General features: G+C 43.6%; 1 protein-coding gene across 1 annotated transcript in view; it reads left to right on the forward strand.

The window, feature by feature from the left end:
- The first annotated feature begins 4264 nt into the window (after window positions 1-4264).
- The window catches only part of PTEN (phosphatase and tensin homolog), a 40626-nt gene continuing 22930 nt past the window's right edge, over window positions 4265-21960 (forward strand). Inside the window, exons 1-4 of the mRNA XM_065746935.1 lie at window positions 4265-4490; window positions 4632-4838; window positions 19093-19177; window positions 21172-21216. Of these exons, the coding sequence (XP_065603007.1) occupies window positions 4760-4838; window positions 19093-19177; window positions 21172-21216 (209 nt within the window). The 5' untranslated portion in view covers window positions 4265-4490; window positions 4632-4759. The remainder of the gene's footprint in view (window positions 4491-4631; window positions 4839-19092; window positions 19178-21171; window positions 21217-21960) is intronic.

Genomic DNA, 21960 nt, shown 5'->3' on the forward strand with positions numbered 1-21960 from the left:
AATACTCAAGTTCTCGGAATGATTATAATTTTACCAGAATATTGGACCAGCAGTTTCTGTTTGGGTCCACTCACTGGGCTTAATATAGCCTACAATATAAAAAACCATATATATATATATTTTTTAAAACAGCTTTAGCTCCTTTGGGAGTTCTGGAGGTTACCTTTTGTTGTCCTGTGTGCAATACCTCTCCCAAATAAGAAATATATTTCATCAGAAAATAAACGTGTCCATGTCTAAGTTGATTTACAGAAGGCCCTATTTCTTCTGCTGCTTCTCCAGTCTTTAATGGTAAAATGGTAAATAAGATGATAATCTTCTAGGCTATATATATATATATATATATATATGTATAACTCTATGTAGAATTCTACGTAGAATGTGAGAGCAGTTTCCCTTTGATAATTTAAAAGTGGGCTAGATATAATCAGTGACTATGACAGCTTTTATGATTAATCTGAGGCTTATAGCAGTTCTTGTAAGCGCCCCTCTTGAATAGGAAAAGAACAATCGTTTCACTGTCTGCATTTCATGTACTAGGAAAATGCTATTGTGTTTGAATCACTGGTGCTGTAGGAAAATATTTAGGACCCTTCTGTTTTTTCTCCCACTCTTAAAAAATGACATCTGTTTTGTTGCAATTAAGGATAAACACAAACACAGACACAAGTAATAAAAACTTGAAACCGACATTTTCTCACTGCTATTTGACAGCTGTAGCATGAGCCCTTGAAAGAAATCCTCTGCTGAAATACGCATTTAATTTTTTTTATTAGAGATGCTTTTTGGTTTTTTTACAGAAGTCAAGCAGGGTCAGGTTGAAGGTGAGGTTGGTGCTTCTGGTTTACATTGTATGGAATCCACTAGGCACTGATTTCTCACAATATGTAGAGATTACTATTTCTTGAACAACTATTTCTTAAAAGCAGTGGAATATTCTCAATTAAATCATTCTGCTTTACTAAATATACTTTAAAACAGTTAAGTTTTGAGCTGAAGGCTCAACACTAGGACTTGCTCTCCAACCTAACCCTAGAAATGCCTCTGTACCTTTTATGCCACTGGACCTTTCCCTGTTTGGACAGAACTGATCACTGCAAGCATTGATCTGCCATCGCTGAGGACGTGTGAGCACAAATTCTAACATTTTAAATCCTAAGAATGGATGATGTGGTTAGTCTGCAGATTATAGCTCCTCGATATGGCACTAGGATTCCACTGTAGGAACCTAGCATGGTTTGAAAACTCAGAGGGGTTAAGATAAAGGCCACACAGTTGCTGTTTTGCCTTTGCTGAGTGCTTTGCCAATAAATATTGTTTTCAGTGAACTTCATTGTCCAGTTGCTGCAGGTAATCAGGTCTCCAGTGATATGAACAAGAGCAAGATGGGAAAGGAATGGTGTGCTAAAAGAAAAAAAAAGGTATGTGGTAGCTAAAAGTAGGAAAGGGTTATTGTTGGCTGTGAACAACAAAACATCAAGATGGTATAGGGATGAAAGGAGATCAGCGGAAAGCAAGGCAAAGTACGTGGAAAGACCAAAGTGAGTGATGGGAAGAACAAAACAAAACAAAACCTGGAGGAAAGGGGACACTTGGAAACCAAGTTTTTGTAACTGCAATTTTTTTTTTTCCACAGAAGGCTCTGCTGGGCTTCACCAACTTGTGAAACTTTTTCTTCATCAAAGACTTCAGGCTTCAGAGATTACATTGTATTTGCAGCCATTTTTTAAATTTTTTTAAAAAATTTTTTAAAGAATTTATCCTCTTTCCCCTGAAATCCATGTAAACTTTTGGCACCCATAGTATTTTGTGCCAAAGTTGCCCAGTTTAACTTCATGGATTTGTTAGAGCAGGTCCAGAGGAGCATCACTGAAAACGTCCAGAGGGCTGGTACACCTCTCCTCTGAAGACAGGCTGAGAAAGCTGAAATTGTTAAGCCTGGAGAAGGCTTCAGGGAGACTTTATGGCAGCCTTCTAGTACCTTAAATGGGTTAGAGGAAAGCTGAGGAAAAATTCTTTGTCAGGGGATGTAGGGATAGGACAAGGTGGGATGGTTTAAGAGAGGGGAGATTTGGATTAGACATTAGGAGGAAATAATTTACTAAGAGTGATGAGGCCCTGGCACAGGCTGCCCAGAGAGGTTGTGGATGCCCCATCCCTGGCAATATTCAAGGTCAGGCTGAACACGGCATTGGGCAGTCTGATCTAGTTGGAGGCAATGAACCCACAGCAGTGGGGTTGGAGCCTGGGGATCTTTAAGGTCCCTTCCAAATTGAGCCATTCTATGATTGTATGTTGTAACACTAATTACCTCTCTTTGTTGTTTTGAATTTATCACTAGGCTAGTTTCATCTGGAGTCCCTACATTTTATACAGAAGAGATGGCAAAGAAAGTAGACCCTGACCAAACTCTTTGAAGTTTGGGAGAGGAATGGTATGGTCTCACTGCACACAGCAGCTGACCCCAAAATACATATGAGCTGCCAATATGATTGGGAAAACAAGGCCATAAGAGATCTTGGGAGCAATATTCCTAACAGAGTTTAGAAAGGATTAATACAATTGTCTTTGTGTCCAGCAAGATACTGTCACTGTGCTCTGTTCTGGTAGTGTATATTGAAAAGAAAGAATAGTGAAGTTGGAGTGGAAAGTCACTTCAGAGACCAGTCAGACAAAAGTCAGAAGGAACTGTAAATACACAAAGGGTAAATGCTATGGTGTAGGAGCTATTTAAGGCCAACAATGGTGCAAGAACATGTGGATACAAACCAATCACAAATATATTTAGCATGAAAATCTGAAAGAGGTTCTGAGAATGGCTTCCCAGTGGGAATAACTGTGGCAAAAGATCTTAAGATGAAACTTGATACATTTATGACAAAATTATATAATATAGCATTTACAAAGGCTGACAGCTACAGCAACCCAGGAAATCCCTCCACCTTATGTTCCAGCTTATTTTGAGCCCTTAAAGGCAAAGCATAACATTTCACCCTTCCATTCCTTCTTTGCTCCAACTAGCTGCAGCTAGACCGCTCTTAAAAACTCTTTTAAGGCTGAACGAGACTCTCAGTTTATCTTACATATTTGAATTGCATCTTGCTGTTCCTTAGAAAAACCTTTATTCCAGTTTCCCTACCTGCCAAAGCACGGCTTATCAACAAAACATCCCCAATATCCAGCCAACGCGTAAGCCAGCATTACTGACAACCACCCCCCAGGTAATGCAATTACTGAGGAAACCAGACATTTTCTGCTGGCGTTCCTGTGAGGGCTGCATTCCCCACACTGCCAAGTCTAGCCAAATACCCAGTTTCTTCGAAAGGCATTTTTCCCCAAGCCTCAGAAACACTTGTGGTAGGTGAATGAGTTAGAGCTGGGATCTGCTGTCCAGGGAGACACCTGCGTGACCCGAGCCATCTGCTTTGGCATATCATGACACTCCAGCAGGGGCACACAGGTTTCCCCCTCCCATCAGGCTGCTCCTTGCTGCGATAGGAAATGGATGCTTTCCTCACTCAACGGGGCTCCACTCCGCTCCCCTCAGATTTTTTGGAGATGCCTCTCAACCCTTTACAAACAAAGAAATGCTTTCTCAACAGGCTTCCCCCAGTGCAACCCTACCGCTGCCATCCGGGCCCCGAGGCGGCTGCAGGGGGCAGCAGGCGCCAACTCAGCGCCCGCTCGGCCCGGAACGAGCCAGGGGCCGGCCCAGCCCGCATGAGCGCTGCCCGGAGACGGGGAGGGCACCATGGAGCTGCTTCTCGCCGCCCCGCGGACGACTGGCCTCGAAAGGCCGCGGGAGGGCTCGGGCTAAGCGACGAGGCAAGGCCGCGCGAGCCGACTCCAGACAGACGAGCCAAGCGCACAAACCCACCACCCACCGCTCGGCGCAGCTCAGCGCCCGGGCAGCCCCGGCCACTTCCGCCGCGGGGGAGGGGCCGCCGCAAGCGCAGCGGCAGCCCACGTGATGGTCGCAGTACCGCCGCAAAGATCCCCTTTCCGTCCGTATCCCTCCGCCCGCCCTCCGCCTCGCCCCCGCTGAAGGGACGGCGCCGGCAGACGGGGGGGAGGCGCTGCGGGGGAGCGGCACGTGTCGGGGCTGGGGGTGCTCCGGCCGGACGGCTTTGCGACGGGAGGCGGCGGGGAGGCGATGTGGCAGGGACTACTTTTCCGGGGTGGCGGAGGGGGCGGAGCGGCGCGGCCTCCCCTCTCGGAAGCTGCAGCCATGATGGGAGCGTAGCGCTCGCGCGGCGCTGCTGGGCGCGGGGAGCGGGGGTATGAGCTAGGCCGCGCCGCCCGCCCGCACGCCCTGAAGAGCCGCCGCCCAGCGCCCGCCCGGCGGCAGCGCGGCCCCACCGCGCGGCTCCGGGCCCGCCGCCGCCGCCACCCCGGGCGGGGAGCGGGGCCGGGCCGGGGGGGGGCCCGCGCCGCTCTCACCATTGCCGGGGCCCGGAGCGCCGGAGAGCTGCTCTCTCCGCCTCGCTCGCCTCAAAGACGGCGGCGGCGGCGGCTCCCTCAGGGACTCGGCCCGGCTGCGGAGCCCCCCCGCTCGGCCGCCCCGGCAGCGGCAGGAGGAGGAGGAGGAGGAGGCGGAGGAGGGGGGGGCGGCCGCCGCCGCCGGGAGCCGCCGCCGCCGCGGGGGGAGCGGGAGCAACGGGAGCCGGGCCCGGCCGGGGCTGAGCCCCGGGAGCAGCAGGCCCCGCCGCCCGCCGCCCGGCCCCGCGGCCCGCCCCGGAGCGGCCCCCGCCTGCCAGACATGACCGCCATCATCAAAGAGATCGTCAGCAGGAACAAAAGGCGCTACCAGGAGGATGGCTTCGACCTGGACCTGACCTGTATCCTCCCGGCACTGCCGAGCCCGGCGCAGCGCTGCGCGCCCTGCGATTGCATCAGACCCGCGACGCGTTACCTAACTGCTGCCGGGCGGGTAACGGAGCGGGCCCAGTACGGGATGGCACCGCCGGACCTTCTGGGCCGCCCGGCCACGGGAGCCGCGTCTCCGCGCGTGTGAAGATCGCGCTGCGTGTGCACCGGCGGCTCGATGGTGTAGCAAACGGGAGTGCGGCTTGACGGAGGGGAGTGTGGTTCTTGGGGTGTGTAATTGGTGCGCGGTTCTGGCTAACGAGCCGGAGCGTGGCGAATCTGGCTGCTGGGGTACGGCTGTGGTGGCCCTCGGGCTGCGGTGGGGGCTGATCGGATCGCTGCTAGCGATGGGGAGGCTCTGGGGAAAGAATGCAAACCGGGCCCGAATGTTAGAGCTGTCTTTGGAGGTGCAGTGTCCGGAGCTGGGCACGCGGTCTGGGGTTGGGCTGTCCTGCACGGAGGCAAGAGTTGAGCTCGGTAATCCTTGTGACTTCTGCCAACCAGGGATGTACTGCGTTGCTGTGATTCTGGCCTTGTCCTGGTGCCTTTTCACATAGAAGAAGAGTTCACTGCTTTACAACGGAGTCAGGGCAAAAAATTAAGAGTTTTGAGAGCTCATGTTGTAGCAGATGCTCCAAAGGCAGCCTAGTTCTGGTTAGGAATAGCATGGAGCTTGTGCTGCTGTTTTGACGCTTGGCCTGAAGCAGTGGTGATCTGAAAGCTGCCTGACTTCAGCAGAGGACAGGGAGCTTTTAGTAAAGGAGCTCCTTCTCGACTCTGTGGTTCCCATGGTTTGTCTGTGGTGCTGATAAAGCCTAGTGTTAGATTCATGTTTGCCAGTGGGTTTTGTTGTCCCACTACTGGGCTGACGCAGCAGTGCTTGGTGCACACTTAAGGGACAGTCTCAGCGATATATATGGTTCTGTGAGTACTGTGTTGGATGGGGACTTTTGGGAAACAGGTAGTGGTGGCAAAGTGGTGATCTCTTGGCTCTGTCTTTTGCAGATTTTGGTGTTTCAGGTACTCTTGTCCCAATGTGCTGCTGGTAGTTGGGGCTTTTTGACCCAAACACTTTTTCTTAATGAGTAATCTGCTCTATGTAAGAAAACGGGTGAATTTTGTATCTGTGTTTATTTCCTCAAGGTAACTTAGGATGTGCAAAATTGAGTTTGTGGCTGATTTCTTTCTACATTATTTTGATTCATTCCATTTGTTCTTTTTTTTTTCTATTAGAGCTAGGCAACTGAAGACTAAACTGAAGACTAAACTGAAAGCAGTAGCTGGCTGCAATTCTGTAATAGAATTTGTGCAAAAGTGTTGGTGTTTTTTTTTTTTGATTGTAAAGGCATCTTTGGAAGGAGCTTGTATTCAGTCCTCTTTTTTCATAGCTTCACATTTAAAGGATAATTAATGAATGCTGCATGTGCAGTATGATGTCTTTACTCAAAGGCTGATGCTCCAGAGGTGCAAGTTGACTATTTTATTGCTGTGCAGGCTTCTTAGCGATGCTCTTTTCACAGAGTTTTGATGAAATTGTTGCTTGTTGGACTTAAAAAACTACTTATTTCTTAACGTGCCTAGGCAGAGGGCTGGGCTGGGAATCAGCTCCCCAGTGGCATGATGTCTACCCTCACTGAGGTTTCAGGTTTTCTTCAGTGGACGTGTGTTGCGTGATACTAGGAGACTGGGATCTAGGATCTCAAAGGCGTTTCTCGCTGTATGGCTGAGCTGAAAATGTTGAGGCTGAAACAAGCAGCCACCTGCATTTGGATTGCTGCGTAGCTGTGCTTCCCAGCCTACTTACATCTGTAGGAGCATCCTGTGGCTAGCAGTCATCTTGGGTGGAGCTTTTTTCCCTCAGCCTAAAAAACTGAGAGGGGATGTGCAGTCCTGTGGTTTGATTTGGGCACTCAGCTGGGGTGAGGGGAACTGAGGTTTTAACTCTTCCTGCAAATGAGCAGTTCACTGGGAGTTCTAAAACATGTAACAGCTGGGCATTGCAGCATGGGCCAGGGGAGATGCAGTGCAAAATCCTCTAGTGAGCCAACTGGGACATGGACAGGAACCCAGGTGAGGTGTCTGATCAGCAGAATGTAAGCTATGGTCTCGTTTTTCCTTTTCCTGTCATGTCTCAGCATTCCAGGTGGACAGAGACCTGCAGTCTTTACATTTCAGGCACAGGTGATTCCCCAAGGAGCTGCAGGGAATGCCCAAATGTCAAAACAGGCTGTTTTGTCGCTGGACTGTTAACATACCTTCTGAGGAGCTGGGCTGGAACGTTGCTGGTGTTTCTTCTTATGGGCTCTGTTACATCCTTGTAAAATGAGCACAGATGTACTTAAGACTTGTGGGTCCCGACAGTTCATTTAGGAGTTGTTCCTGTGTTGGTAATGTAGGATTTAAGGAAAGAGAAATGATTACTTCTCAAAATCAGTGGCTTTGTTTATACTAGATGAAACTAGTCCTGTATGCTGGTCATGAAATGTGTCTTTAAGAATGTACTGGCACAGCTTTTCATCTGATCAAACTTTCTTTTCCCTGATCAGCCTTTTTTTTTAGGCACTGTTTTTGAAAAAATATTTCTGAAATTAGAAGATGAAATGGTTCTTTTTTGTACTTTAGTTCTGATTTATTTCTGTTTCTACTCCCTTTCTGTAATACCAGTTAGATTTAGTTGTGAGGGAGTGAGAGGAAAAGCTTGGGTAGATAACTTTCTTATAAGATGACTGCATTTCATTATGATGCAAGGGCAGTTTATATTTTCTGACGTACTATAATCTTTGGGATTTCTGTAGTGATTCAGCTCACTAGTTGACTATTTTATATAGTCAGGGAGCAGTGGAGAACACTTGCATGCAAGTCTTCTGTGTTGCAGTGCTTGCATTTATCTCAGGTGTGTGCATAACCAATTTTGGCAGGATGCTTAGCTATACAAGACCCAAGTGAAAAATCAGCTGCTTGTGTCCATTATGGAATTGGGTGAAATTGCTTAAGATTTCTAGGCCTTCACTGTGCTTGAGCATAGCAGTCTGGGCTCACCATAGGATGGTGCTTAACTGAGGCATGTGTATCTCATGACCTACATAGTTGTATAAACTGCGGTGATATTCAGTGAAGATTAGATGTTTATTTCCAAGTACTGCATGTGTTTGTCTCATGTGATGAAAGGCAGAGAATGGTAAACTTGAGAGTGGAAGCTGCTTTATGCTGTCCTATCTGCAGTCCTAAGGCTTTTTGCATTTTTAATGAAATTTTAAATTATGTGACTCGAGTCAAAATGGCTCTACCTCCCGGAAAAGAAGTGAGTTGGTGTCATGAGGTGCATGCTGACTTTAAAAATAGAATCACAGTTGGAAATGCCACTCCTATAAAATATTTGCTCTCCTTTTAAAACTGAAGTTGGTTAGATGCTTTGTAACAAGTTGTTCTTGTGGTAAGGTTTGGTGAGGGTTTGGAAGAAACCCAGTGGTAAAGCTTTTACTGGTTGAAAAGTATTTCTTTGTTCAGGAGTAAACTGTATTACTTAGTAGCGTTAAGAGCTTGACGGACTCATTTTGCTTGTGGAGCCTGGATGGTGTTAGGTTTTAAACAAGGAGATTAGTGTCAGTTTTACTTTGAATTCATCTAAAAAGTGTGCTTGAGCAGAAATGGGACTAGCTGGAGGCTTCTCAGAGCTTGATTCAGTTCTTAGCTACTTGCAGGAGGGCGTGTTTGATCCTGGGAAAATTAGTCACTCTGTGCTTACAAAAAATTTTTGAGTTTTCCAGTCTGAGAAAACAAGGTGTCAATAGGTGCATTTTCATCCATTTTCTTCTCTGAGGTTAGATTTGCTGCTCAGGTGATGCCTTACTTTTACCTACAATGTAAGAAAAAACCTCTGACAGCTTGCTCTTGCATGTGCATCTTTGTTGACAGTGTTGTTTGACAGCTGAAGCCCACACACACGCACACACACAAAAAACAACATTCCAGCAAGTGCTGGGTAGTGCATCCCTTGCTGCATCACTGCAGAGAAGCCCCTGCTGCTCTCTGCCTGTCTTTTCTGCTGCAGTTGCTCAGGATGGGAGTTTAAGGTGCTTGGCAAATTTAAATCTTATCTCATTGTGCTTCTTAAACATCATGCAGGCTTCCCAATGCCTTCCCAAGCACTACTTGGTCTTGCATCATCAGAAACTTTAATCACTATGCAGTGTTGCTGGAGACTGTTTGCACACGCTAAAAATGAAGTTAAAAAATAACTGCTTGTGCACGCTTTTAAATCAACAAGAACTGCAAACTAATTGCTTCATGTAGCTCTGCTGTTGAAGTGACGAATCAATGTGCTTTTCAGATTGGGGAATGAAATGAGTATGGATAATGAGAACACATTATCAAATTTTCTTAGTGACCCTTAGAGCTGGGGGGAGGAGGCCCAATACCACCAAAATCTGTTTGTAAGCTTAGTTAAGTGTGTATAATCTTCAGGACAACTGAAACTTTCCCTTAAAACTGTGTTTTGGTCATTCTGAATGAAGTGCAAGCTTTACAGGAAGTGGATCTGGTGCAAGCATTGTTTTGTTTTGTTTTTTTTTTAAAGTAGAAATCCAGGTGGATTTTCATCATCTGCCACCCAGCGATGAGATGCTGTCACTGGGGGGCCCTGGAGAAATAATCGTGTCAGTGCTCAGAAGCTTCAGCAGGGATGGGTTGGTCAGCGTTGTGCTTCTGAAGATCCCCCCAGTTGCTTGTTCCATTCAGCACCGGGTTAACCTTCTCTCCTGAAGAAGGTTGTTGAATTCTGAAAATGACTCTTCAGGGAACTTGTGCTAGCCAGGAAGGCCCTTCTGTCACGCAACTTCCATTGTCTTCCGTTGACTTTATAAGGTGGTTACCTCATATCTGGGGGATGGATAGTCCCCAGAGTTGGGCTTGTGCAGTCCAGTAATAGCTAAGCCTGATACATGTGGAAGATTAGCTCTGGGTGGCTGCTAGACTGATGGTGAGCACGTTTCTTTGGGACAGAAAGTTTTTCCTGTGCTATCCAGTGCTACACTTACAACATCTCACTCTTTTTTAACTACCAAAAGGCTGCGAAGTACAGTGCAGAAAGCTGGTGTGTACTAAATGCTGCGTTAACACGCTGTGAAGGCGTGTATAGAATTTCCTAATTTTCTTCCAAAAGAGAAGTGATTGTATTTTCTGTTTAGCTCTTCGAAAGATGATGTGGGCACCTAAACCCTCTGTTGTTATTGTGGAAGCAGTTGTTTTAATTTGTGCTGTAATAACCTTACTGAAATTGTTTTAACACATTATGTGAAAAAACCTTATGAAATGTGAACTCTTTCTGGGTAGTTGATTCTGCTTTGGGTTCAGCTCGCTCTTGGTTTCTAAGTAGGTCTTAGTCCAGAAGTAAACAAAGCCTTGTTCCAGCTCCCATTTCAGGGTAGCATCCTCTTCTCTCCTGTAGTCTTCCTGCCTTGTTTGTCATCTTGCCTGTGAACACATGAAAAAGGAATTTTGTAGAGCATTAAGTATAATAATTGTGCAATTAGGCCCTGTATCGTACTGCATAAATCTGTGTTATCTTAATAATGATTTTTCAGCACTATAGCTGAAGTAGTGTGCTCTGTGATTTCAGGTGGTAATTGACTGTGCAGTTAATAAATGAGACTTTCCTGCTCTGTGTTTGGGATGATGACTGCTATGAAAGTTGGCATTGTTCTCTGTGAAGATGAAGCCCCAGTTCTGTAGCCCCAACATGCAGCAGTGCATAAATACTGCTTCATATCCAATTCTTTGCAGCAAAGTGCTTAAGAGATGTCTTTATACTTAATTCTGCCTTTGTGGGGATGTGGTATAATAGCTTTCAAATACATGGTTAATTTTTTTTAGAGGCCTGTACTTTGGCTGGGTACGTATTGGACTAGAATTGAAGTGGTTGTCTATTTTCTGTACTTTTTTAATGTGAGAGAAGTAACACCCATTTTTCTTGTACTAACACCAGGAGGAGGCAAACACTGCATCCTGTTAGAATTCAGTATTATCTACTTGGAGCTGAATGACTGAGAAATGGTTTATTAGGCTGGCCTGAAGCCTTGTTTTGCTGCTTGACTTTATATTTTCTTGTAGCCACCCCTTGAAGTTGGGCTAAATCCTGATTTTTCTAGCTTAGGTTTTGTAAAGCACATTAGTGCAACATATTTGTCCTCCAGCCTGAAATCTATTTTGAATTCCCTTGTCTCTGAAAGTTTTTGGATGTCCTTTCAGCCTTGCAAAAAGTTGAGTCTGAGCCATTTTTCACTTCCTGTCAGTAAATATCAAAGTAGTGACTCTGTACTGAATAAAATTCTTGTATTTTTTCTGTGGGTGTTTGAGGCTAAGATATGTTTAAGCACTAAGCAGTGCTTCTGGAGAGGAGATCGTGCAAAGTGTGGCCATGCTCTGAAAGCATTGCTGGGTACATACCATGTTCTGCATTGATGGAGCTTGTGCTGAATTTGATACGTACGTAAAACCAGGTAAATCTTAAAGTGCATTGTAAAAGATAGGCTACTCTTACAGGTTTCCTTTGCTAAAAAAAAGTCATAGAGCAGGCATTGTCCTCTACCACCATCTGCATGACTTGCTTGGTCTGCGATCCCAAGCTGTGTTGAAATGGGAGTTGAGCAGGAATTCTTCTTGGTCCTTGTCAGAACAAGTTCTGTGGAGTAAACATCCTTTTTCATGCTTCTCAACTTTTTTTTTTTTGTATTTGTGCTGTGAGGTTTATGGGGTTGGGACAGTTTCGGGAAAAAAAAAAAGTGTGCCTGGTTATTCTGTAGATTCAGTGCTTTTCAGACTTGTCCCTCTTAGCTGTTCAACAAAGCCCCAGTGAGGTTGAGTGCTCCTGGATATATTTCATACAATTCACAAAGCTGAGAGAAGGCTTTTGCACTTACAGTAGTTCTGGAAATGCAGCATCATGAGCATATGTGGATCCAAAAAGTCACACAAAGGATGGAAGTGATGATGTACGTGGCAGTAACATCTTCAGAACTTCTGATTTACTCCTTCCCACTGTTGGAATTTGGTAATGAAGGAGCTGCTGTTCTGTTATTCCTTGTGTAAGTCGCTATGTTTAAATTACAAGCTTGAGATTTAGAGAGAGGAACAAAGGGTTGTCATTGAATCGTTGAGCATTAATGGGTTAAATGCCTTTCTCTGAAATCATAAAACGTTTCTCTCAGCAACATCTGAGTTGATCTCTCTTTAAGGCACAGATGGTAGAGTTGGCGAGTGCAGCTGGCTGGCTACAAGGAGTCCTCCTTTGCTCTCAAGAACATTCTTCCTGTTCATTTCCTCTCTACTTCCTGATTACTCGGCCTTGGAGAAAAACAGTACACTTACTTTGTGTTTCGGGCTGGTAGTCTATTTACAGTAAGAGTATGCATTTATACAGGCTAAACAGCATATAGGCTGGGAAAATTCTCAGTTTAGCTGGGCATATTTTCCTGTGTCTCTTTTTTGTAAGGATGCTGTCAAGAAGCTCGCACTAATAAAGTTTGGCCATTTGTCAGGACACTTAAATCTGTTTGAGGATGGAGTGTGGACACTTCTTGTAACACTCCCGCTGTAGCTTCGGGCTGTCAAGCTGTTGAACAGCTCCAGAACAGTTCTTTTAATTTAATTTCTCTGTTGCTGGGTTTAAGCTGCAGTTAAGAGTTGAGGTTAGTACACTAATGTTGCAAAGCTGGTAGGGACAGATGTGCTGCTAGACTAGGCTGTGTGGCTGCTAAAGGCTGAGTTCCTGAAAATTGCAGAAAAATTGATGCAACAAAGCAGTTTCGGGAGACTTCGATGTTGTTCCTCTGCTCTTGGGAGTTGTTATCAAATGGAACTTCACAGTTTTTAGCTCCAAAGCTTGGCTTGAGCGGTATACATTATTCACTGCTTCAGGAATCTTCAGCTTGCTTTATATTTCCTTTTCAAAGAACAATAATGTCTAATAATAATGTCATCTTCCTGCAACTTTTGATTGCATAGGGCTAATAGTTTTAAAGTTGTCTTTTATTTGGGCTTTGATTTAAAGCCTGTCATTGTTGATTTAGAAAGTAAAGCCGCATGTAAATTCTGCACTGCATGCTTAAGCATGCTTACAAAATAGGAAGATTAGGTCGTTAGCTTTCTGGTTTTGGACAAGGGATTAAATGCTTACTTTGTTTGAAATAGAACTTAATAAATTGTTAGAAATGCTAATGGGTAAAATTCTGGATATTAATGGGGAAGATTGATCATTGCAGGAGGGGCTGTGGCTGTGTATTTTTGCTGTTTTGTGTCTATTTTAGAACTGAGGAAGTATTTGTTTGCTTTTTTTTTGTCCTTCTTCCATGATTAGGATAATGATTGAATTTGTGAGAAAAATCACATTTTAAAATTAAAAGCCCTACGTGAGTCATTTGTCTAGGCACATACATAGAAGTTAAGATTTAAGTGTGTACTCACATTCTTTAATGTGATGGTCGCAAAATGTGGATACCTAGACAACCATTTTTGAAAATGGTTATGACTGCTGATTTGCATAATGGTATAGAGTTTTTCTCATAGCTCCTGGGAGACTGTTATCTTTAGCACGTGGGAATGATTTCAGGTTTTAAGACCAGTATTTTGTTAATCCCACTGACAGTATTAAAGCAAAAATGTTTTGGAAGCAGCAAATGGAATTTTTCCTGTGGTTTGTCTTGCATTGAGGTGGCATCACTTTGTGGTGGTTGGAATCTTGGCTATCTGCTGGGTGCTTCAATTTGAAGGCTCCTTGGGTAGAGCTGAAGTTTGAAGTATGAACTTGAGCCGGGGTCAGCATTCTAGTGTTCTGCTGTTCTGCATTGTGTGTGTCAGTGTATAGAGTCTGTCTTGGTATTGTTTTGGTTTTTTTTTTTTTTTAACTAAAGCTCAACTTGCATGATTCCCGAGTTGAGAAAGAAATAAGTTCTTTAAAAGCTATTGAAACCATTTTCAGGAATGAGTTCTTTAGGGAGGAGTTGCTATGACAAAAGAGCAGATTTAATTTTGTCTTTTTTTTTTTCTCTAAGCTTGCTTCAAGTTTGTGGTAGTTCATGTTATTTAAGTTAAGTTTACTTCTGCATGTGAGCTGGAAGCATTGTAGAATGCCTCAGTAACTGGCTGAGGTTTTAACCATTTCCATTTCTCTCTCTAAAGAGTGTTTAGAATTGATGATGAACTTCTTGTATGTATTGTAAATCTAAAATGATCGGTGTCATTATTAATTTCATGATGGCATGGAAATAATGCTTTGAGTGGATGCCTGGCTTCCAAGCTCCCATGACAATTGTCATCTTGTGAGTGACTCTCTTAATTTCAACTTTGAAAATCCTTGTTAATTTACTCAGATATGAGCCTTGCAGTGTGGCGATGATGGAAGAGATTCACTGAAGATGATGCTCTGTGGTGTTGCCATAAAGATTTCAGCTCTGCGCACTTGCATGGTAAATCGCAGCTGCATTTGTGGAGGAGCCCAGCATCGGGAAAATAGCGTGTTGGTACTGGTGCAGTAAAGATAAACCCAGGGAAGGGTGGAATAACTTGATTAATGTAGTTTAAGACTTCATAGGTTCATAGGTACATTAGGTTGGAAAGGACCTACAAGATCATCTAGTCCAACCATCCTCCTATCACCATCCCTACCCACTGAACTACTAAATCAAATCCCTTAGCACCTCATCTAAACGCTTCTTGAACAGTGCTAGGGATGGTGCCTCAACCACCTCCCTAGGCAGGCCATTCCAGTGCCTGACCACTCTTTCAGAGAAAAAATGTTTCCTCAGATCTAATCTAAATCTTCCCTGGCGCAACTTGTGGCCATTCCCTCTCGTCCTGTCATTATTTATCAGGGAGAAGAGGCCCACCCCCTCCTCACCACAACCCCCCTTCAGGAAGTGGCAGAGTGCAATAAGGTCTCCTCTGAGCCTCCTCTTCTCCAGACTAAACAATCCCAGCTCCCTCAGCCGCTCCTCATAAGACTTGTGCTCCAGACCCCTCACCAGTTTTGTTGCCCTTCTCTGAACACGCTCCAGGGCCTCAATGTCCTTCTTGTAGTGAGGGGCCCAAAACTGAACACAGTAGTCGAGGTGCGGCCGCACCAGAGCTGAGTACAGGGGGATGATCACCTCCCTGCTCCTGCTGGCTACACTATTTCTTCTAATACAGGCCAGGATGCCGTTGGCCTTCTTGGCCACCTGGGCACACTGCCGGCTCATGTTAAGCCGAGCATCAACCAACACCCCCAGGTCCTTTTCCTCTCTACATTCTTTAAGCCATTCTGCCCCAAGCCTATAGCATTGCATGGGGTTATTGTGGCCAAAGTGCAGGACCCAGCACTTGGTCTTATTGAACCTCATCCCATTTTACTCAGCCCAGCTGTTCAGCCTATCCAAATCCCTCTGAAGGGCCTCCGTACCCTCAGACAGTTTGACACATCCTCCCAACTTGGTGTCATTTGCAGACTTACTGAGGGTACACTCAATCCCCTCGTCTAGGTCATCAATAAAGGTATTAAACAAGATGGGCCCCAGTACCGACCCTTGGTAGACACCACTCATAACAGGACGCCAGCTGGACTTAACTCCATTACCCACTACCCTCTGGGCACGGCCCTCCAGCCAGTTCTCCACCCAGAGAAGAGTGAACCTGTCCACACCACGGGCTGCCAGTTTCCTTAGGAGAATACTGTGGGAGACTGTGTCAAAAGCCTTGGTGAAGTCCAGGTAGACTACATCAACAGCTTATATCATCTGTGCAGGCAGTAAAAGCACTTTGCTTTGTTCTTCTATCTTACTTTTTGCAAAGCAAAGGACATTTTTTGGCTTTTGGAACCAACAGGAGGTTTTCAGAGCAATGCTCTACTTCAGTGTGCTCGTCAGAAGCCTTTGCTAAAACCCCACCAGATGCAATAGGAGCACGCTTGTTAGAGTTGTTGCTTCCTTTTGTTCTATGCAGAGGAATCCTGTGGCTCAGTGAATGCGTGGAAGCATGAGGTTGGCTTGCTGCGCCTGCTGTTCCACACAGCCTCATCCCTCTCAGACAGCAGTGAGTCAGCAGTGGCGTGGGAATTGCATTCCAGCTTAATGCGTGGAGATAATAAAGAAGGTACTTCAGGACGCTTATATTTAGGTAGAAGAGCAACTGGCATGCCTGTTTAAAAACAATCATGTTTGCCTAAAAACAGAACCCCTGCTGAGCTCACTGTTGGATGTTTGTTTTTTTGCTAGTGCTTCAGTGTTTGTCTTGTCCTGTTCCAAAATCTTACAGCGCACAACGCTTTTATTGAATCAGCATCAGTACATTGATTGGCACTTTTTCCCCCTTCTTCCCTGTTTGGAGTCTTTTTCCTTTTGCTGGTATTTTCTGGAACATCTTTTGCAATACTACATGATTAAGCTTGAGTGTCCAATTCTTGTTGGCTTACTGTGTTTTAAAAAGAGGAAATGCACACGGGCTGTGCACGTGCTACGTGTGTAGCACCCTTGAGGAACCACCAGAGCCAAGAGGGATTGCACTACCCAGAAGTGTGGGACTGCCTGGTTCATTTAGAACCTTTCATCTCCGTCTGCATGCGTGTTCAAGGCTTTGGTGCTTGGACACCTGTGAGCCAGTGAAGTGGAAATGCTGCTGAGATGTTCTGTTCTCTTTGCCTCCTTTCCATCCTGTACAATCAGGGAATACTGGAATGTATCCCCTTCCTTAGCCTCTCAGAGACAACATGAAGAAAAGCTACTGAACTGAAAACTGCCTAGTAAATCTTGTGGTTGAAAATAGAGGATTAAGCAAGGTGCACAGTAATTCTGGGAAGCCTTAGTGTCTGTGTCATGGGTGATATTGTAATTGAAACTTTATTTTATTTTGATGCTTCAATTCTTTTTGACATGCCACATGAAAACCGTTTGATTTAAACCCCATTGCAAACATAAGTGCTTGTCTTTCATGGAGAAGTGCTGTGAAAACCAGACTAATATACTGGATTACTTTGTTACAGTAATTTATAGAGCCCTCCTGCTCAGAGTGAGGTATAGATGGAGGTGTTTTTGAGCAAAAATGGTAGAGCTGCAGTGGGTAGATGTGTGCTCTGTGTTCTATGAACCAGGAACAGGGAGGGAGCGATGGGGTGTGATGCTGGATGTCAGGAAATTCAGTGGTATGCAGTAGGCATGGAGCAGGTGCACATGGCTTACAACCCCTTTCTTATGCTTACAGCAAGTAATAACTGATAAAATAGTAAATGCATTGCTAATTGTCTTGCTTTTTTGCTACTTGAGCTAAGAGGCCTGGTCTGCTTGCGGAGTAAAATCCATTCAGAGCAAAGTTCAAGGTTGAAGATTGATGTGATATGATAGTATCTGAAATTATCATGGGATCTGAATGCTGAGCGATTTAATTTATTTTTTCCAAGATAAGATTCCCTCAGAACGGTCTGGGGAATTACAGAGTGAATTGGAAACCAGGCATCAATCCCTTTCTGTGTCAATTTTTGAAGAGGTGGCTTCAGATACTTGTTTGGATCCCTCAGAAGCTTTCTTTTTTTTTTTTTTTTTTATTGTTGTCTGCATAACTCATCTCGAGCAGCCTGGGCAGACTGGGGCTAATTTATACTTGGATGCCACACAATAATTGCTAGATTCTTTTTATTTTTCTTTTTGGAGAAGGCATAATTTTTGTTTACTGTTACAAAAAAAAATTGCTCTCCAGCTGGCCAACTGTTGAGCTAAGTGAAGAACTCAGTCCATGGTGCTTTACTGCAAGTACTTGGACTTGTGGGATCTCTTTGAGGGCAGGCTGAGGTGGCTTGCAGCCTATTTCAGGCTTTTTGTTTTGTGCAGGTAACTGGAATATGAATACCTTGGAAGTGGCTGTGTTGCCTTCATCCTGCTGCCTGCTCATGGCAGTTTTGTTGTATTGCTGGTGTTTTAACAAGGGCCATCGTTGTTGTAGTTGTGGAATAATTGAAGTTGAAGGACACCTGGAAATCACCTGCTCCAGCTCCCTTGTTTAAAGTGGGGCCAACTGCAAACATTGTTCTTATTCCTTCTAAAATTAGTCTGAGGAAGAGTATGTTAATGTGGCAGAGTACGGGCTGCCTTTGAGTTGCTAGTTTCATTTCTGTTTTGCTTTTCAGTGAAACCTCTTCAATGCATTAACTTCTCTGATGTTTAAAACTAAGAAGTGTTGTGTGTTTAAAAAGAAAAAAACAGAAGCAAAAGCATATATAATTACATCACCAAGATACTAAATACTGATCATTTTCTGGCAAACTATTGTGAATTCTTTACACATCTGCACTGGATGCAGGTTGACTTTTTTTTTTACTTTTTTCTTAGCAGTGTGGTTTTCTTCATTTCTGAAGCTCTTTATCTCAAGTTGTATTGCATTTAGTAAGTGAGTTGTAGGTAGTTCAGAAAAAGAAATCAGCTATTTTTACCAGAAAAGAGGATTGTTATTATTAGTGCTTTTTTTTAATTGAACAAGTTCTGTAACTTGTCTTTGATTCTGTGCACTCCCATCTTTTGCAGTATCTCACCTTTAGCATGCATAGTCTCATCTGTGATTAGCAGCTATTCCATTGGTCTGTTCTATAGAAATCACAGAAAGTGATTAAATGGGCTGTTGCACTTTTTGAGTGACTGAAATGTGCCTTTTTGTGTTTGTGTTGCATGATAAATGGATTTTGGGATCACTGGGGGACTTTACTGTGGCATTGACTTGGAATGTCTTGCAGTTTGGTCACCCAAGACTACAAAATAATTTCCTGTTGAGTTTAATACACCATTCAAACTGTAGAGAGAGACCAGTGTGTAGTGCATATGCAGATTTAGTGAGGTGAGGCATGGTGGGTGTGGGTTGATGGTTTGGCTTTTCTAGTACATTGCTTTTCTACTAGATGTTAACATCAGCTATTCAGTAGTACAAATTTCTATTAAGTTATCTGTGAATTATATGCAGACTTCTGTTATATTGGATGTGGTACAGTACTGTTTATTGAAAAAATTCAGCACTGTTTTTTCCCCCCCTCATCTTTTCTTCACTTTTTTTTTCTGGGAGAAACCTTCTCTTACTGTATATACAATGCTGAACTGTTTGAATGTGGAAGTTCATCCAGGCTGTTTCTCTGACTGGTATGGGGGCAGAGAAATATGTTGTGATATCCACTTAATATTATTATACATGTTTTACAAAAGTTTCCATAACTTGCATATTCAGATATTTATCCAAACATAATTGCTATGGGTTTTCCTGCAGAGAGGCTTGAAGGAGTATACCGGAACAATATTGATGATGTAGTAAGGTAAGGCTTTGTTGTTTTTCTTCAAGTTGTTCTTAAGTGTCCTTTCCTGCACTAATTTATGTCCTGATTAGTCTACTTGACTTACAGAAATAGTGAAGCTTTTTTGTCTCATGCATATTGCTTTTATTAGTCTTTCTGGACAGACGTTGGAAACACTGACAATAGTGTTCTCCAGGCTGCTGTTTTGGGCTGAGCTCAGATCTGCTTTTGCATGTGAAAAAATGAACTTGGCAAACTGTGCTGCAGTAAAATGAGATTCTTTGTTTTTAGAAAGATATGCATCCATGTGGTATTGAGAGTTTCCTTAGGTAGCTGATGGCATTTTAGAGTGTTTGCACACAGCCTTTTTCCACTTGATAAATGAAGTGCTTGATCAGTTAATTTTGATTGATAGCAGTAAATAACAGGTGGCTCTAAGTAAAGGCTGTGTTTTAACATATGAAGAAAAAAATGGCAAAATTCATTATGCTGGTGACACTGATAGTGTGTTTTGTGAAAGCTTTCACTTTTAACATGGAAGTTTATATTCTGAGCTGCTGGATACAACTTTAAGGATGTTCTTAGCAATCTAGAAGCACCACTGTAATTTGTTTCCTTAAAATCCTGTCTCTCTGCTCGAATTGTTGGGATGCATGAAGTTAGTGTTTCCTAATAGCAAGGTTTGTATTAATACACATCACAGGATAAATAAGGGGAAGGGATTTACCAAAATGCGTTGTCTGTAAACACCGTTGATCAAAAGGGCTAATGATAACCTCCAATTGTGATGAGCCAAATTAAGATACGGAGAGATGCAAATGAAATGTCTGTAGTGAACTGGATGCTAAAGTACCACTATACTTGGAATATTCTTTTTCAAGAGCTTTCTGTGTCAAAGTTCACTGTTAAGGCTCTGGAGGTACGTACTTTGAGCCACGAGGGATCTGCCGCTGGGCTTTTTCTGAATAGCTAGTATCCTCACCAGTTTAACAGAGATGCTGTATGAGGAGCACGACTGGGCTTCTGGTTGTCTTCTGAGGCTTCCACGTTGGATGGAATTTTGGCCTTTGAAAAACACTTGTGTGGAAGCTTACCCTTAGTCCTGCAGATGTTATTGGCAAAAGTGGAGCCAGCTTTCTTCTCCCTCCAGCTGTTTCAGACCTGCGGGGACATCTCGTGGAATGAATTGCTGTGTCCAGCATCTTCCTTAATCTCCCAAAGTCTGCCAGTGTGGGTGCTGTGAAGGATTTCTGCAGATGAAATTGGAGTCCTGTATTCAGTGCTGCCTAAGGAATACTCTTGCATCTGTTCTTAAACACATCAGTTTTACTAGAGTTCTAGGTTCTTCTGGAGTATTGAGTGATAACCAGAGCTTGTTTTTGCTTGAGCTTTCTAGGATTTTAGGAGCTAGTGTTTCTTTCAATTTGAACAGCATGTTCTGTCATGGCTAATTAAATTCCTTCTGGCTGATGTGCAGATATACACTGTGGATGATGTTAGGTGTAAACATTTGTATGTTATTTCTTGACATTATCAGGTGGCACATCATATATAATCATGGCAATTTTGATGAATCATATTTGTAGTTTGATTCTCTGAGACTTGAAGGGGTAGTTTTCAATACAAAATTAGCACAAAAATGAAGTGAGTGCAAAACAAAAAAGTAGAGTGATCTTTCTGCCTTCTGTACCCATAATGTTACTGGGTATTATGCTTTCTGCTTGAAGAAGAATCAGCCCTTCCCCCATGTAATCTTTTAATATGCAGATGGAAATCGCCATAGATTGGTGTGTGCAGTAATCCTTGGGTTGCAGGTCAGATGTAGGCCCTTTGGTTGCATGGGTAGCCTTACTTATGCTGAATGGATTGTTTGGAGGGGAGAGGTCTGCAGCACGCTGCCTGCCTCGGGAGCACAGAGTTTCATGTGCTGATGGTGTCCTAATGATGCTGTAAGCTGTGATGACTATTACTGCACTGTATATTAATGCATGCCTTTTTCTTTTTCCCTATTTAAGGTTTTTGGATTCAAAGCATAAAAACCATTACAAGATATACAATCTGTAAGTATGTTCATAAAGATATGTTTTCCAAAACAATGAATTCTAAAAATAGCTTTGGAAGTGAGAGTGTCTTGCTGCTGTACTGAAGCATAGCTAGAGATGTTTTGCACATTTCTTAAAACAATTAAGCCTGGTTGAGAGCAATGTTACTTCATTTAGTGAAACTGAATGAGGTTGAATGAAATGCTGGTGTGTATTCATATTGAACACTTTTAAATGACTTGGCACCCAGCCCATCTAGAGCACGTACTGTGTGATTAGAAAGTGAATTCACTGCAGGCTTTCTGTTCCATGTATGTGTGTCTGAGTGAAGAAGTTGCCAGATGAATACCGTCTTGTTTTGTGTTTCTGAGGAGTACTGAGCTGTATTGGTACCCAGGTTCTGCATGTTATCCTTACTATTCCTGCTCGTTATTTTGATTCAACTATTGCACAATCATAGTGCGATTTTTTTAGAGGGAAGAACATTTTCCTTAGGAAAGTCAGTTATTCTGAAAGCTGTTCTTGTTGCATAATAAATGCCGCTGCTGTTGTTGTTCTCTGATCATTTTGTATGCTAATTTAGCCTAATTTTGTTTGTATAAGTGATTTTGTAATGTCAGCGGATGTTGAAGAACAGGTCTTGGTTTTTTTTACCCTGTATTTTTTCCCATAAATCCAAGTTAAGATTTATTGATTCTCTGACCTGTTAGAGCTGCTGCTTTTTTTCTTCAAATAAATCCTTCTAAATATCTCTAATTTTGC

This window comes from Cyrtonyx montezumae, unplaced genomic scaffold (assembly GCF_038088225.1).
Source record: "Cyrtonyx montezumae isolate F1298 unplaced genomic scaffold, pur_monq_1.0 scaffold_4, whole genome shotgun sequence".
In the NCBI taxonomy this organism is placed as follows: Eukaryota; Metazoa; Chordata; class Aves; order Galliformes; family Odontophoridae; genus Cyrtonyx; species Cyrtonyx montezumae.